The sequence below is a fragment of the Asterias amurensis genome, chromosome 3 (assembly GCF_032118995.1).
Source record: "Asterias amurensis chromosome 3, ASM3211899v1".
Taxonomy (NCBI): Eukaryota; Metazoa; Echinodermata; class Asteroidea; order Forcipulatida; family Asteriidae; genus Asterias; species Asterias amurensis.
Window position 1 is genome coordinate 8,729,546 of NC_092650.1, and position 17,471 is coordinate 8,747,016.

Genomic DNA, 17,471 nt, shown 5'->3' on the forward strand with positions numbered 1-17,471 from the left:
AGGTAACAGGTGCGCGCTTATAAACTCATTTGTCTATATATGGTCTTGTTTACAGCGACATGCTACATGGACGCTGAGCTCATGCGCGCGCTTTAACGCACAAAGAACAGCTATCGTCCAATCATTTGCCTCCTTTTACCCCAATGAAGATGCTGAACAGACCATTATTTTAAAGAGTCACTGGTCTCAAAGATCAGTAATGTGATTAACGCACGAAAGAGATGGGAACCAGCTAAAACTCAAATATGGCCCCTGAACATGTCTGGAAGTATCGCCGAGAGAAAAGTCACAAAATTGTGCCAATTTTAGTTGTTTTATTCGTTAAAAAGGCATTTATTAATGGGAATAACAGTGTTCAAACCCGGTCTTCACTGAGTGGTAATGACCTTGGTTGGTGGCTGGCGCTGTTAACGCACCTCGTATCCGGCTCGGTCCGTTAACAGCGCCAGCCACCAACCTGGTCATTACCACGCAGTGAAGACCGGGTCCTCGCACTGTTATTCCCTAATTAACTTACTATGAAATACCCATGAAGGTACATATGAAGTGCCTCAGCTGATGGTCACTCCGAACCCTGACCACGATAATAAGAAATCAATTTGCTTAGTACGAAGTGTCCCAAACCTATGAAGTGTTCAGGGTTTGACAGTAGCAGAGGCATGAAGTGTCTAGACATCCATACAAACAAATCAAAACAATTCTATGGTGTTCTGTTTTGTGACTTGGTTTAAGAAATTGTATCACTGCTTTTTTCTTCTTGAAAATCTTTAAATTTAACAATTATCCTTTCTCTTACCTTGTTGTGTAAGGGTAATCGTGAATGTACAGGAAGCACTATTGAAGGCTGCATCTGTTGCTGTGTAGGTGATAGTGGTTGTCCCTAGTTGAAACTGTTGGCCAGGGGTAAACGATGGATTTGTCGTCACAGTAGGAGCTATCCCAGAATTGTCAAAAGCAGCTGGAATTGCCCAAAAAACAGGAGCAACCGATTGTCCAAAAGGTATTGACTGACTTATGGCTTCTGGACAATTGATAACAGGAGGTTCGTTATCCACTGAAGAAAACAAAAATGAAGGTTCAATTACAAATAAACATCAAACAATTACTCAAGCTACTGAAAACATTGCATCATCTAAAGAAGTCCAAGATCGATTCTACATACAACTCAGGTTATTTTATCTTTCTACGTCACGGTAAATACAATGACCTTGTGTTAATTAAATTGGGGCTAAATGTAAGCCCAGGTTACCTGTGCAGTCTCCATAACACATTAACAAATTGTGAAATCATAATTGCAGCATATTTGCTTTGGCAGTAAATAAAATCCACTGTATATGTTTTCTTACCAGATACTATATTGACATTAAAACTACAAGTAGCCTCATTGCCAGCAGCATCAGCGAATGTGTAGGTAACAGTAGAAGTGCCAACAGGGAAACTGGATCCAGATTGGTGTGTAGACCGCACGGTTGGTGTCTGACCAGAGTTATCTGAGGCAGTAGGCTGATTCCATGTCACAATCACACTTGGTACTCCTACCTGTATCTGTTGGTTTATGTTTTGTGGACAAAACTGAATCTCTGGTGGCACTGTGTCAACTGCAAACAATAAAACCAAACACAGATTTAAATAAAGCTTGAGAATCTGTCACCTGACAAACACTAGGTGTTAAAGAATGCACAAGCACATAGTTTTACATGAAAACAATTAACGTGTTTATAATATTATTGTTTATAACAGCAACACTGCATGATTGTGAATTTTTACCAATACAGGCCAATAATCACTAGTAATGGTCACATCATACATGTAGTACCTAGATGTTCTAGCATAATAAATGTTTGGAATGTTATCAAACAAATATTGACTGCTTTTACTTGAGATGTGATTAAATCCACTTTAGAAAAAAGAATCACTAAGAATCACCTCAAGAGATAAAGCTCCAACTAAAGCACTCAAAGTAGTGATGAACTAATTTTTTGCAATGTATACAAACGGTGTCAGGACTCTCAATACATTTGCCACATTGTACCCTGGACACCTCGTACCTTGAACACTTCCTACCTTCTTATAAGACACTTCCTACCTTCTTACAAGACACTTTGTACCTCGTTCTAATTTGGGATTACTGCATTGTTTATGATTAGTTTGGTCTTTGTTATCAGATGATTATGAAATACAATATAGTGAAATTAATTAATTTTATTTTGTTTGGACCAAGGAGCCATTTTGACGATTGCGTGATTGTTTGATTTTAAAATATATATAAACAATATGAGCGGTAGATGTTGTCAGTGGCGGACATTAACTTAATCACGTTGGGGTGTGTTAATGTGCGGTATAAAGGCCTGCTTTTGAAAATAGCGATTAAGTGGCCCCTAAATTAGCATATGTACTTGTGTGAAATTTGCGCGTTGCACTGTATCCCATGTTTTTTTACATTCATGGCAGTTTCATTGCAACTTCGCGCACTTGTGCAGATGCGCTGAAAATGTATCAATTTTTAGGTAACAGGTGCGCGCTTATAAACTCATTTGTCTATATATGGTCTTGTTTACAGCGACATGCTACATGGACGCTGAGCTCATGCGCGCGCTTTAACGCACAAAGAACAGCTATCGTCCAATCATTTGCCTCCTTTTACCCCAATGAAGATGCTGAACAGACCATTATTTTAAAGAGTCACTGGTCTCAAAGATCAGTAATGTGATTAACGCACGAAAGAGATGGGAACCAGCTAAAACTCAAATATGGCCCCTGAACATGTCTGGAAGTATCGCCGAGAGAAAAGTCACAAAATTGTGCCAATTTTAGTTGTTTTATTCGTTAAAAAGGCATTTATTAATGGGAATAACAGTGTTCAAACCCGGTCTTCACTGAGTGGTAATGACCTTGGTTGGTGGCTGGCGCTGTTAACGCACCTCGTATCCGGCTCGGTCCGTTAACAGCGCCAGCCACCAACCTGGTCATTACCACGCAGTGAAGACCGGGTCCTCGCACTGTTATTCCCTAATTAACTTACTATGAAATACCCATGAAGGTACATATGAAGTGCCTCAGCTGATGGTCACTCCGAACCCTGACCACGATAATAAGAAATCAATTTGCTTAGTACGAAGTGTCCCAAACCTATGAAGTGTTCAGGGTTTGACAGTAGCAGAGGCATGAAGTGTCTAGACATCCATACAAACAAATCAAAACAATTCTATGGTGTTCTGTTTTGTGACTTGGTTTAAGAAATTGTATCACTGCTTTTTTCTTCTTGAAAATCTTTAAATTTAACAATTATCCTTTCTCTTACCTTGTTGTGTAAGGGTAATCGTGAATGTACAGGAAGCACTATTGAAGGCTGCATCTGTTGCTGTGTAGGTGATAGTGGTTGTCCCTAGTTGAAACTGTTGGCCAGGGGTAAACGATGGATTTGTCGTCACAGTAGGAGCTATCCCAGAATTGTCAAAAGCAGCTGGAATTGCCCAAAAAACAGGAGCAACCGATTGTCCAAAAGGTATTGACTGACTTATGGCTTCTGGACAATTGATAACAGGAGGTTCGTTATCCACTGAAGAAAACAAAAATGAAGGTTCAATTACAAATAAACATCAAACAATTACTCAAGCTACTGAAAACATTGCATCATCTAAAGAAGTCCAAGATCGATTCTACATACAACTCAGGTTATTTTATCTTTCTACGTCACGGTAAATACAATGACCTTGTGTTAATTAAATTGGGGCTAAATGTAAGCCCAGGTTACCTGTGCAGTCTCCATAACACATTAACAAATTGTGAAATCATAATTGCAGCATATTTGCTTTGGCAGTAAATAAAATCCACTGTATATGTTTTCTTACCAGATACTATATTGACATTAAAACTACAAGTAGCCTCATTGCCAGCAGCATCAGCGAATGTGTAGGTAACAGTAGAAGTGCCAACAGGGAAACTGGATCCAGATTGGTGTGTAGACCGCACGGTTGGTGTCTGACCAGAGTTATCTGAGGCAGTAGGCTGATTCCATGTCACAATCACACTTGGTACTCCTACCTGTATCTGTTGGTTTATGTTTTGTGGACAAAACTGAATCTCTGGTGGCACTGTGTCAACTGCAAACAATAAAACCAAACACAGATTTAAATAAAGCTTGAGAATCTGTCACCTGACAAACACTAGGTGTTAAAGAATGCACAAGCACATAGTTTTACATGAAAACAATTAACGTGTTTATAATATTATTGTTTATAACAGCAACACTGCATGATTGTGAATTTTTACCAATACAGGCCAATAATCACTAGTAATGGTCACATCATACATGTAGTACCTAGATGTTCTAGCATAATAAATGTTTGGAATGTTATCAAACAAATATTGACTGCTTTTACTTGAGATGTGATTAAATCCACTTTAGAAAAAAGAATCACTAAGAATCACCTCAAGAGATAAAGCTCCAACTAAAGCACTCAAAGTAGTGATGAACTAATTTTTTGCAATGTATACAAACGGTGTCAGGACTCTCAATACATTTGCCACATTGTACCCTGGACACCTCGTACCTTGAACACTTCCTACCTTCTTATAAGACACTTCCTACCTTCTTACAAGACACTTTGTACCTCGTTCTAATTTGGGATTACTGCATTGTTTATGATTAGTTTGGTCTTTGTTATCAGATGATTATGAAATACAATATAGTGAAATTAATTAATTTTATTTTGTTTGGACCAAGGAGCCATTTTGACGATTGCGTGATTGTTTGATTTTAAAATATATATAAACAATATGAGCGGTAGATGTTGTCAGTGGCGGACATTAACTTAATCACGTTGGGGTGTGTTAATGTGCGGTATAAAGGCCTGCTTTTGAAAATAGCGATTAAGTGGCCCCTAAATTAGCATATGTACTTGTGTGAAATTTGCGCGTTGCACTGTATCCCATGTTTTTTTACATTCATGGCAGTTTCATTGCAACTTCGCGCACTTGTGCGGATGCGCTGAAAATGTATCAATTTTTAGGTAACAGGTGCGCGCTTATAAACTCATTTGTCTATATATGGTCTTGTTTACAGCGACATGCTACATGGACGCTGAGCTCATGCGCGCGCTTTAACGCACAAAGAACAGCTATCGTCCAATCATTTGCCTCCTTTTACCCCAATGAAGATGCTGAACAGACCATTATTTTAAAGAGTCACTGGTCTCAAAGATCAGTAATGTGATTAACGCACGAAAGAGATGGGAACCAGCTAAAACTCAAATATGGCCCCTGAACATGTCTGGAAGTATCGCCGAGAGAAAAGTCACAAAATTGTGCCAATTTTAGTTGTTTTATTCGTTAAAAAGGCATTTATTAATGGGAATAACAGTGTTCAAACCCGGTCTTCACTGAGTGGTAATGACCTTGGTTGGTGGCTGGCGCTGTTAACGCACCTCGTATCCGGCTCGGTCCGTTAACAGCGCCAGCCACCAACCTGGTCATTACCACGCAGTGAAGACCGGGTCCTCGCACTGTTATTCCCTAATTAACTTACTATGAAATACCCATGAAGGTACATATGAAGTGCCTCAGCTGATGGTCACTCCGAACCCTGACCACGATAATAAGAAATCAATTTGCTTAGTACGAAGTGTCCCAAACCTATGAAGTGTTCAGGGTTTGACAGTAGCAGAGGCATGAAGTGTCTAGACATCCATACAAACAAATCAAAACAATTCTATGGTGTTCTGTTTTGTGACTTGGTTTAAGAAATTGTATCACTGCTTTTTTCTTCTTGAAAATCTTTAAATTTAACAATTATCCTTTCTCTTACCTTGTTGTGTAAGGGTAATCGTGAATGTACAGGAAGCACTATTGAAGGCTGCATCTGTTGCTGTGTAGGTGATAGTGGTTGTCCCTAGTTGAAACTGTTGGCCAGGGGTAAACGATGGATTTGTCGTCACAGTAGGAGCTATCCCAGAATTGTCAAAAGCAGCTGGAATTGCCCAAAAAACAGGAGCAACCGATTGTCCAAAAGGTATTGACTGACTTATGGCTTCTGGACAATTGATAACAGGAGGTTCGTTATCCACTGAAGAAAACAAAAATGAAGGTTCAATTACAAATAAACATCAAACAATTACTCAAGCTACTGAAAACATTGCATCATCTAAAGAAGTCCAAGATCGATTCTACATACAACTCAGGTTATTTTATCTTTCTACGTCACGGTAAATACAATGACCTTGTGTTAATTAAATTGGGGCTAAATGTAAGCCCAGGTTACCTGTGCAGTCTCCATAACACATTAACAAATTGTGAAATCATAATTGCAGCATATTTGCTTTGGCAGTAAATAAAATCCACTGTATATGTTTTCTTACCAGATACTATATTGACATTAAAACTACAAGTAGCCTCATTGCCAGCAGCATCAGCGAATGTGTAGGTAACAGTAGAAGTGCCAACAGGGAAACTGGATCCAGATTGGTGTGTAGACCGCACGGTTGGTGTCTGACCAGAGTTATCTGAGGCAGTAGGCTGATTCCATGTCACAATCACACTTGGTACTCCTACCTGTATCTGTTGGTTTATGTTTTGTGGACAAAACTGAATCTCTGGTGGCACTGTGTCAACTGCAAACAATAAAACCAAACACAGATTTAAATAAAGCTTGAGAATCTGTCACCTGACAAACACTAGGTGTTAAAGAATGCACAAGCACATAGTTTTACATGAAAACAATTAACGTGTTTATAATATTATTGTTTATAACAGCAACACTGCATGATTGTGAATTTTTACCAATACAGGCCAATAATCACTAGTAATGGTCACATCATACATGTAGTACCTAGATGTTCTAGCATAATAAATGTTTGGAATGTTATCAAACAAATATTGACTGCTTTTACTTGAGATGTGATTAAATCCACTTTAGAAAAAAGAATCACTAAGAATAACCTCAAGAGATAAAGCTCCAACTAAAGCACTCAAAGTAGTGATGAACTAATTTTTTGCAATGTATACAAACGGTGTCAGGACTCTCAATACATTTGCCACATTGTACCCTGGACACCTCGTACCTTGAACACTTCCTACCTTCTTATAAGACACTTCCTACCTTCTTACAAGACACTTTGTACCTCGTTCTAATTTGGGATTACTGCATTGTTTATGATTAGTTTGGTCTTTGTTATCAGATGATTATGAAATACAATATAGTGAAATTAATTAATTTTATTTTGTTTGGACCAAGGAGCCATTTTGACGATTGCGTGATTGTTTGATTTTAAAATATATATAAACAATATGAGCGGTAGATGTTGTCAGTGGCGGACATTAACTTAATCACGTTGGGGTGTGTTAATGTGCGGTATAAAGGCCTGCTTTTGAAAATAGCGATTAAGTGGCCCCTAAATTAGCATATGTACTTGTGTGAAATTTGCGCGTTGCACTGTATCCCATGTTTTTTTACATTCATGGCAGTTTCATTGCAACTTCGCGCACTTGTGCGGATGCGCTGAAAATGTATCAATTTTTAGGTAACAGGTGCGCGCTTATAAACTCATTTGTCTATATATGGTCTTGTTTACAGCGACATGCTACATGGACGCTGAGCTCATGCGCGCGCTTTAACGCACAAAGAACAGCTATCGTCCAATCATTTGCCTCCTTTTACCCCAATGAAGATGCTGAACAGACCATTATTTTAAAGAGTCACTGGTCTCAAAGATCAGTAATGTGATTAACGCACGAAAGAGATGGGAACCAGCTAAAACTCAAATATGGCCCCTGAACATGTCTGGAAGTATCGCCGAGAGAAAAGTCACAAAATTGTGCCAATTTTAGTTGTTTTATTCGTTAAAAAGGCATTTATTAATGGGAATAACAGTGTTCAAACCCGGTCTTCACTGAGTGGTAATGACCTTGGTTGGTGGCTGGCGCTGTTAACGCACCTCGTATCCGGCTCGGTCCGTTAACAGCGCCAGCCACCAACCTGGTCATTACCACGCAGTGAAGACCGGGTCCTCGCACTGTTATTCCCTAATTAACTTACTATGAAATACCCATGAAGGTACATATGAAGTGCCTCAGCTGATGGTCACTCCGAACCCTGACCACGATAATAAGAAATCAATTTGCTTAGTACGAAGTGTCCCAAACCTATGAAGTGTTCAGGGTTTGACAGTAGCAGAGGCATGAAGTGTCTAGACATCCATACAAACAAATCAAAACAATTCTATGGTGTTCTGTTTTGTGACTTGGTTTAAGAAATTGTATCACTGCTTTTTTCTTCTTGAAAATCTTTAAATTTAACAATTATCCTTTCTCTTACCTTGTTGTGTAAGGGTAATCGTGAATGTACAGGAAGCACTATTGAAGGCTGCATCTGTTGCTGTGTAGGTGATAGTGGTTGTCCCTAGTTGAAACTGTTGGCCAGGGGTAAACGATGGATTTGTCGTCACAGTAGGAGCTATCCCAGAATTGTCAAAAGCAGCTGGAATTGCCCAAAAAACAGGAGCAACCGATTGTCCAAAAGGTATTGACTGACTTATGGCTTCTGGACAATTGATAACAGGAGGTTCGTTATCCACTGAAGAAAACAAAAATGAAGGTTCAATTACAAATAAACATCAAACAATTACTCAAGCTACTGAAAACATTGCATCATCTAAAGAAGTCCAAGATCGATTCTACATACAACTCAGGTTATTTTATCTTTCTACGTCACGGTAAATACAATGACCTTGTGTTAATTAAATTGGGGCTAAATGTAAGCCCAGGTTACCTGTGCAGTCTCCATAACACATTAACAAATTGTGAAATCATAATTGCAGCATATTTGCTTTGGCAGTAAATAAAATCCACTGTATATGTTTTCTTACCAGATACTATATTGACATTAAAACTACAAGTAGCCTCATTGCCAGCAGCATCAGCGAATGTGTAGGTAACAGTAGAAGTGCCAACAGGGAAACTGGATCCAGATTGGTGTGTAGACCGCACGGTTGGTGTCTGACCAGAGTTATCTGAGGCAGTAGGCTGATTCCATGTCACAATCACACTTGGTACTCCTACCTGTATCTGTTGGTTTATGTTTTGTGGACAAAACTGAATCTCTGGTGGCACTGTGTCAACTGCAAACAATAAAACCAAACACAGATTTAAATAAAGCTTGAGAATCTGTCACCTGACAAACACTAGGTGTTAAAGAATGCACAAGCACATAGTTTTACATGAAAACAATTAACGTGTTTATAATATTATTGTTTATAACAGCAACACTGCATGATTGTGAATTTTTACCAATACAGGCCAATAATCACTAGTAATGGTCACATCATACATGTAGTACCTAGATGTTCTAGCATAATAAATGTTTGGAATGTTATCAAACAAATATTGACTGCTTTTACTTGAGATGTGATTAAATCCACTTTAGAAAAAAGAATCACTAAGAATAACCTCAAGAGATAAAGCTCCAACTAAAGCACTCAAAGTAGTGATGAACTAATTTTTTGCAATGTATACAAACGGTGTCAGGACTCTCAATACATTTGCCACATTGTACCCTGGACACCTCGTACCTTGAACACTTCCTACCTTCTTATAAGACACTTCCTACCTTCTTACAAGACACTTTGTACCTCGTTCTAATTTGGGATTACTGCATTGTTTATGATTAGTTTGGTCTTTGTTATCAGATGATTATGAAATACAATATAGTGAAATTAATTAATTTTATTTTGTTTGGACCAAGGAGCCATTTTGACGATTGCGTGATTGTTTGATTTTAAAATATATATAAACAATATGAGCGGTAGATGTTGTCAGTGGCGGACATTAACTTAATCACGTTGGGGTGTGTTAATGTGCGGTATAAAGGCCTGCTTTTGAAAATAGCGATTAAGTGGCCCCTAAATTAGCATATGTACTTGTGTGAAATTTGCGCGTTGCACTGTATCCCATGTTTTTTTACATTCATGGCAGTTTCATTGCAACTTCGCGCACTTGTGCGGATGCGCTGAAAATGTATCAATTTTTAGGTAACAGGTGCGCGCTTATAAACTCATTTGTCTATATATGGTCTTGTTTACAGCGACATGCTACATGGACGCTGAGCTCATGCGCGCGCTTTAACGCACAAAGAACAGCTATCGTCCAATCATTTGCCTCCTTTTACCCCAATGAAGATGCTGAACAGACCATTATTTTAAAGAGTCACTGGTCTCAAAGATCAGTAATGTGATTAACGCACGAAAGAGATGGGAACCAGCTAAAACTCAAATATGGCCCCTGAACATGTCTGGAAGTATCGCCGAGAGAAAAGTCACAAAATTGTGCCAATTTTAGTTGTTTTATTCGTTAAAAAGGCATTTATTAATGGGAATAACAGTGTTCAAACCCGGTCTTCACTGAGTGGTAATGACCTTGGTTGGTGGCTGGCGCTGTTAACGCACCTCGTATCCGGCTCGGTCCGTTAACAGCGCCAGCCACCAACCTGGTCATTACCACGCAGTGAAGACCGGGTCCTCGCACTGTTATTCCCTAATTAACTTACTATGAAATACCCATGAAGGTACATATGAAGTGCCTCAGCTGATGGTCACTCCGAACCCTGACCACGATAATAAGAAATCAATTTGCTTAGTACGAAGTGTCCCAAACCTATGAAGTGTTCAGGGTTTGACAGTAGCAGAGGCATGAAGTGTCTAGACATCCATACAAACAAATCAAAACAATTCTATGGTGTTCTGTTTTGTGACTTGGTTTAAGAAATTGTATCACTGCTTTTTTCTTCTTGAAAATCTTTAAATTTAACAATTATCCTTTCTCTTACCTTGTTGTGTAAGGGTAATCGTGAATGTACAGGAAGCACTATTGAAGGCTGCATCTGTTGCTGTGTAGGTGATAGTGGTTGTCCCTAGTTGAAACTGTTGGCCAGGGGTAAACGATGGATTTGTCGTCACAGTAGGAGCTATCCCAGAATTGTCAAAAGCAGCTGGAATTGCCCAAAAAACAGGAGCAACCGATTGTCCAAAAGGTATTGACTGACTTATGGCTTCTGGACAATTGATAACAGGAGGTTCGTTATCCACTGAAGAAAACAAAAATGAAGGTTCAATTACAAATAAACATCAAACAATTACTCAAGCTACTGAAAACATTGCATCATCTAAAGAAGTCCAAGATCGATTCTACATACAACTCAGGTTATTTTATCTTTCTACGTCACGGTAAATACAATGACCTTGTGTTAATTAAATTGGGGCTAAATGTAAGCCCAGGTTACCTGTGCAGTCTCCATAACACATTAACAAATTGTGAAATCATAATTGCAGCATATTTGCTTGGGCAGTAAATAAAATCCACTGTGTATGTTTTCTTACCAGATACTATATTGACATTAAAACTACAAGTAGCCTCATTGCCAGCAGCATCAGCGAATGTGTAGGTAACAGTAGAAGTGCCAACAGGGAAACTGGATCCAGATTGGTGTGTAGACCGCACGGTTGGTGTCTGACCAGAGTTATCTGAGGCAGTAGGCTGATTCCATGTCACAATCACACTTGGTACTCCTACCTGTATCTGTTGGTTTATGTTTTGTGGACAAAACTGAATCTCTGGTGGCACTGTGTCAACTGCAAACAATAAAACCAAACACAGATTTAAATAAAGCTTGAGAATCTGTCACCTGACAAACACTAGGTGTTAAAGAATGCACAAGCACATAGTTTTACATGAAAACAATTAACGTGTTTATAATATTATTGTTTATAACAGCAACACTGCATGATTGTGAATTTTTACCAATACAGGCCAATAATCACTAGTAATGGTCACATCATACATGTAGTACCTAGATGTTCTAGCATAATAAATGTTTGGAATGTTATCAAACAAATATTGACTGCTTTTACTTGAGATGTGATTAAATCCACTTTAGAAAAAAGAATCACTAAGAATCACCTCAAGAGATAAAGCTCCAACTAAAGCACTCAAAGTAGTGATGAACTAATTTTTTGCAATGTATACAAACGGTGTCAGGACTCTCAATACATTTGCCACATTGTACCCTGGACACCTCGTACCTTGAACACTTCCTACCTTCTTATAAGACACTTCCTACCTTCTTACAAGACACTTTGTACCTCGTTCTAATTTGGGATTACTGCATTGTTTATGATTAGTTTGGTCTTTGTTATCAGATGATTATGAAATACAATATAGTGAAATTAATTAATTTTATTTTGTTTGGACCAAGGAGCCATTTTGACGATTGCGTGATTGTTTGATTTTAAAATATATATAAACAATATGAGCGGTAGATGTTGTCAGTGGCGGACATTAACTTAATCACGTTGGGGTGTGTTAATGTGCGGTATAAAGGCCTGCTTTTGAAAATAGCGATTAAGTGGCCCCTAAATTAGCATATGTACTTGTGTGAAATTTGCGCGTTGCACTGTATCCCATGTTTTTTTACATTCATGGCAGTTTCATTGCAACTTCGCGCACTTGTGCGGATGCGCTGAAAATGTATCAATTTTTAGGTAACAGGTGCGCGCTTATAAACTCATTTGTCTATATATGGTCTTGTTTACAGCGACATGCTACATGGACGCTGAGCTCATGCGCGCGCTTTAACGCACAAAGAACAGCTATCGTCCAATCATTTGCCTCCTTTTACCCCAATGAAGATGCTGAACAGACCATTATTTTAAAGAGTCACTGGTCTCAAAGATCAGTAATGTGATTAACGCACGAAAGAGATGGGAACCAGCTAAAACTCAAATATGGCCCCTGAACATGTCTGGAAGTATCGCCGAGAGAAAAGTCACAAAATTGTGACAATTTTAGTTGTTTTATTCGTTAAAAAGGCATTTATTAATGGGAATAACAGTGTTCAAACCCGGTCTTCACTGAGTGGTAATGACCTTGGTTGGTGGCTGGCGCTGTTAACGCACCTCGTATCCGGCTCGGTCCGTTAACAGCGCCAGCCACCAACCTGGTCATTACCACGCAGTGAAGACCGGGTCCTCGCACTGTTATTCCCTAATTAACTTACTATGAAATACCCATGAAGGTACATATGAAGTGCCTCAGCTGATGGTCACTCCGAACCCTGACCACGATAATAAGAAATCAATTTGCTTAGTACGAAGTGTCCCAAACCTATGAAGTGTTCAGGGTTTGACAGTAGCAGAGGCATGAAGTGTCTAGACATCCATACAAACAAATCAAAACAATTCTATGGTGTTCTGTTTTGTGACTTGGTTTAAGAAATTGTATCACTGCTTTTTTCTTCTTGAAAATCTTTAAATTTAACAATTATCCTTTCTCTTACCTTCTTGTGTAAGGGTAATCGTGAATGTACAGGAAGCACTATTGAAGGCTGCATCTGTTGCTGTGTAGGTGATAGTGGTTGTCCCTTGTTGAAACTGTTGGCCAGGGGTAAACATTGGATTTGCAGTCACAGTAGGAGCCACCCCAGAATTGTCAAAAGCAGTTGGTGTTGTCCAAAAAACAGGAGCAACCGATTGTCCAAAAGGTATTGACTGACTTATGGCTTCTGGACAATTGATAACAGGAGGTACGGTATCCACTGAAAAAAATGATAAAGAAGGTTCAGTTATAAAAAACATCAAACTATTACTCAAGCTACTGAAAATATTGCATCAACTAAAGAAGTCCAAGATCGATTCTACATACAACTCAGGTTATTTTATCTTTCTACGTCACGGTAAATACAATGACCTTGTGTTAATTAAATTGGGGCTAAATGTAAGCCCAGGTTACCTGTGCAGTCTCCATAACACATTAACAAATTGTGAAATCATAATTGCAGCATATTTGCTTGGGCAGTAAATAAAATCCACTGTGTATGTTTTCTTACCAGATACTATATTGACATTAAAACTACAAGTAGCCTCATTGCCAGCAGCATCAGCGAATGTGTAGGTAACAGTAGAAGTGCCAACAGGGAAACTGGATCCAGATTGGTGTGATATAGACCGCACGGTTGGTGTCTGACCAGAGTTATCTGAGGCAATAGGCTGATTCCATGTCACAATCACACTTGGTACTCCTACCTGTATCTGTTGGTTTATGTTTTGTGGACAAAACTGAATCTCTGGTGGCACTGTGTCAACTGCAAACAATAAAACCAAACACAGATTTAAATAAAGCTTGAGAATCTGTCACCTGACAAACACTAGGTGTTAAAGAATGCACAAGCACATAGTTTTACATGAAAACAATTAACGTGTTTATAATATTATTGTTTATAACAGCAACACTGCATGATTGTGAATTTTTACCAATACAGGCCAATAATCACTAGTAATGGTCACATCATACATGTAGTACCTAGATGTTCTAGCATAATAAATGTTTGGAATGTTATCAAACAAATATTGACTGCTTTTACTTGAGATGTGATTAAATCCACTTTAGAAAAAAGAATCACTAAGAATCACCTCAAGAGATAAAGCTCCAACTAAAGCACTCAAAGTAGTGATGAACTAATTTTTTGCAATGTATACAAACGGTGTCAGGACTCTCAATACATTTGCCACATTGTACCCTGGACACCTCGTACCTTGAACACTTCCTACCTTCTTATAAGACACTTCCTACCTTCTTACAAGACACTTTGTACCTCGTTCTAATTTGGGATTACTGCATTGTTTATGATTAGTTTGGTCTTTGTTATCAGATGATTATGAAATACAATATAGTGAAATTAATTAATTTTATTTTGTTTGGACCAAGGAGCCATTTTGACGATTGCGTGATTGTTTGATTTTAAAATATATATAAACAATATGAGCGGTAGATGTTGTCAGTGGCGGACATTAACTTAATCACGTTGGGGTGTGTTAATGTGCGGTATAAAGGCCTGCTTTTGAAAATAGCGATTAAGTGGCCCCTAAATTAGCATATGTACTTGTGTGAAATTTGCGCGTTGCACTGTATCCCATGTTTTTTTACATTCATGGCAGTTTCATTGCAACTTCGCGCACTTGTGCGGATGCGCTGAAAATGTATCAATTTTTAGGTAACAGGTGCGCGCTTATAAACTCATTTGTCTATATATGGTCTTGTTTACAGCGACATGCTACATGGACGCTGAGCTCATGCGCGCGCTTTAACGCACAAAGAACAGCTATCGTCCAATCATTTGCCTCCTTTTACCCCAATGAAGATGCTGAACAGACCATTATTTTAAAGAGTCACTGGTCTCAAAGATCAGTAATGTGATTAACGCACGAAAGAGATGGGAACCAGCTAAAACTCAAATATGGCCCCTGAACATGTCTGGAAGTATCGCCGAGAGAAAAGTCACAAAATTGTGACAATTTTAGTTGTTTTATTCGTTAAAAAGGCATTTATTAATGGGAATAACAGTGTTCAAACCCGGTCTACACTGAGTGGTAATGACCTTGGTTGGTGGCTGGCGCTGTTAACGGACCTCGTATCCGGCTCGGTCCGTTAACAGCGCCAGCCACCAACCTGGTCATTACCACGCAGTGAAGACCGGGTCCTCGCACTGTTATTCCCTAATTAACTTACTATGAAATACCCATGAAGGTACATATGAAGTGCCTCAGCTGATGGTCACTCCGAACCCTGACCACGATAATAAGAAATCAATTTGCTTAGTACGAAGTGTCCCAAACCTATGAAGTGTTCAGGGTTTGACAGTAGCAGAGGCATGAAGTGTCTAGACATCCATACAAACAAATCAAAACAATTCTATGGTGTTCTGTTTTGTGACTTGGTTTAAGAAATTGTATCACTGCTTTTTTCTTCTTGAAAATCTTTAAATTTAACAATTATCCTTTCTCTTACCTTCTTGTGTAAGGGTAATCGTGAATGTACAGGAAGCACTATTGAAGGCTGCATCTGTTGCTGTGTAGGTGATAGTGGTTGTCCCTTGTTGAAACTGTTGGCCAGGGGTAAACATTGGATTTGCAGTCACAGTAGGAGCCACCCCAGAATTGTCCGAAGCAGTTGGTGTTGTCCAAAAAACAGGAGCAACCGATTGTCCAAAAGGTATTGACTGACTTATGGCTTCTGGACAATTGATAACAGGAGGTACGGTATCCACTGAAGAAAATGATAAAGAAGGTTCAGTTATAAAATACATCAAACAATTACTCAAGCTACTGAAAATATTGCATCAACTAAAGAAGTCCAAGATTGATTATACATGTGACCAGGCACTTTAAGTGACTGCCCCCTCTTAAGTTAACTAATGGTTGACTTAGCAGCAGCCCACCTGCTGAGGGTCTTATTTCCCAGAGTGTGGTCAGCCCCAGCTCTACCCCAGGTATAGAGTAGCTATTGTGCAACTAAGTCATTCCATTGCAAGTTATCATCGTGTGTACAAGTCATTTTCCAAGAGTGTCAGAGCTATTCCAGTTTTCAGAGTTATTCCCATCCTTGTTATGTAAGTACCAAATCTTTCTTTGTTTATCACTGCTAGACTACAATCCATAATTGTGTTTATAATTATTGCCATTTCCGAGGAGATTCCTTGTGTTTTAAGTGGGTTTGGATAAGTTTCCTTTGTCTATACAATTGTAGTTCTTTGCATTTGTTGTTACTTTTGTTTTAGTTTGGAAGCACTAATTAAGCCAGTGTTTTGCCCAAACTTGTCCTTTTTGGATTGTCTTTACTCTGTTTATATTTGAAACAGTTGAGGATAATGTTTCCTTGGATTAATTTACCTTGCTATATGGAGGAAGGAAAAGAGTTCTTTTACAAGTTTCCTTGAGAAATAGTTTGGTTTATTATAATTTACTTTACATTTCATTGAACTTGGAGTGCATAGTTATTTGTTGTTTTAGACTCTTCCATGTCCATTCTTTTAGTGTTCATGTCACAGAGAAGTTTAAATTAGTTGTATGGATTTTATTTCATTATTGGGTTTTCTTGTTATTTGATTTACCTAGTTCATTGCAAAGTTCTTGCTAGGATAACTTTGATTGAGTCACTTTTGATAATTGTTATTATTCCTTATTTTGCTCATTTTGCCATTAAGGGTTTTCAGTTATGATTAAGTTATTGTTTCTTTTGTACATTAGATTTCTGTGTTTCTATTCCATGAAACTTCAGAGATTTACAGTTCTTGTGTAAGGTTCTTGCATAGACCCCACATGAGATTCCTACTTGTTTATTGCAGAGATGTAGAGATTAAGTAATTAAGTACACCAGCTGTGGAATGTCTTAGGAACTTCCAAGGTTCATGGCTGTGTGTTTGGTTTATTGACATAGGTTTAGCTACATCACACAACTCTGTGCTGTGTGTGTGAGGGCATGGTATAGCTAATTGCTATGTGATCACTGCACAGGTGGCTTACATCCAGAACCACTATCTAGATTGTTTATGTTACAGCCATGTTGCTAGCTCATTAGTATGTACTGTATTTGTCTTTCTGGACAGCAGTGTCTATTGTGTATAGCAGTGTTAAAACTTAGTGTTCTTTACT

The 17,471-nt window shown here is 38.6% G+C and overlaps 1 protein-coding gene across 8 annotated transcripts in view; it reads right to left on the minus strand.

Annotated features, from left to right (window-relative positions):
* The window catches only part of LOC139935382 (uncharacterized), a 78,114-nt gene that overhangs the window by 38,070 nt on the left and 22,573 nt on the right, over positions 1-17,471 (minus strand). For 2 of the 8 annotated variants that reach the window (XM_071929930.1, XM_071929937.1), the window contains exons 7-19: positions 15,829-16,086; positions 13,871-14,125; positions 13,322-13,579; positions 11,367-11,618; positions 10,817-11,074; positions 8,862-9,113; positions 8,312-8,569; positions 6,357-6,608; positions 5,807-6,064; positions 3,852-4,103; positions 3,302-3,559; positions 1,347-1,598; positions 797-1,054 (exon numbers count right to left, since the gene is read on the minus strand). In XM_071929930.1, the coding sequence (XP_071786031.1) occupies positions 797-1,054; positions 1,347-1,598; positions 3,302-3,559; positions 3,852-4,103; positions 5,807-6,064; positions 6,357-6,608; positions 8,312-8,569; positions 8,862-9,113; positions 10,817-11,074; positions 11,367-11,618; positions 13,322-13,579; positions 13,871-14,125; positions 15,829-16,086 (3,321 nt within the window). The remainder of the gene's footprint in view (positions 1-796; positions 1,055-1,346; positions 1,599-3,301; positions 3,560-3,851; positions 4,104-5,806; positions 6,065-6,356; positions 6,609-8,311; positions 8,570-8,861; positions 9,114-10,816; positions 11,075-11,366; positions 11,619-13,321; positions 13,580-13,870; positions 14,126-15,828; positions 16,087-17,471) is intronic. The other 6 variants (XM_071929931.1, XM_071929932.1, XM_071929936.1 and 3 more) reach the window with 6 other exon arrangements.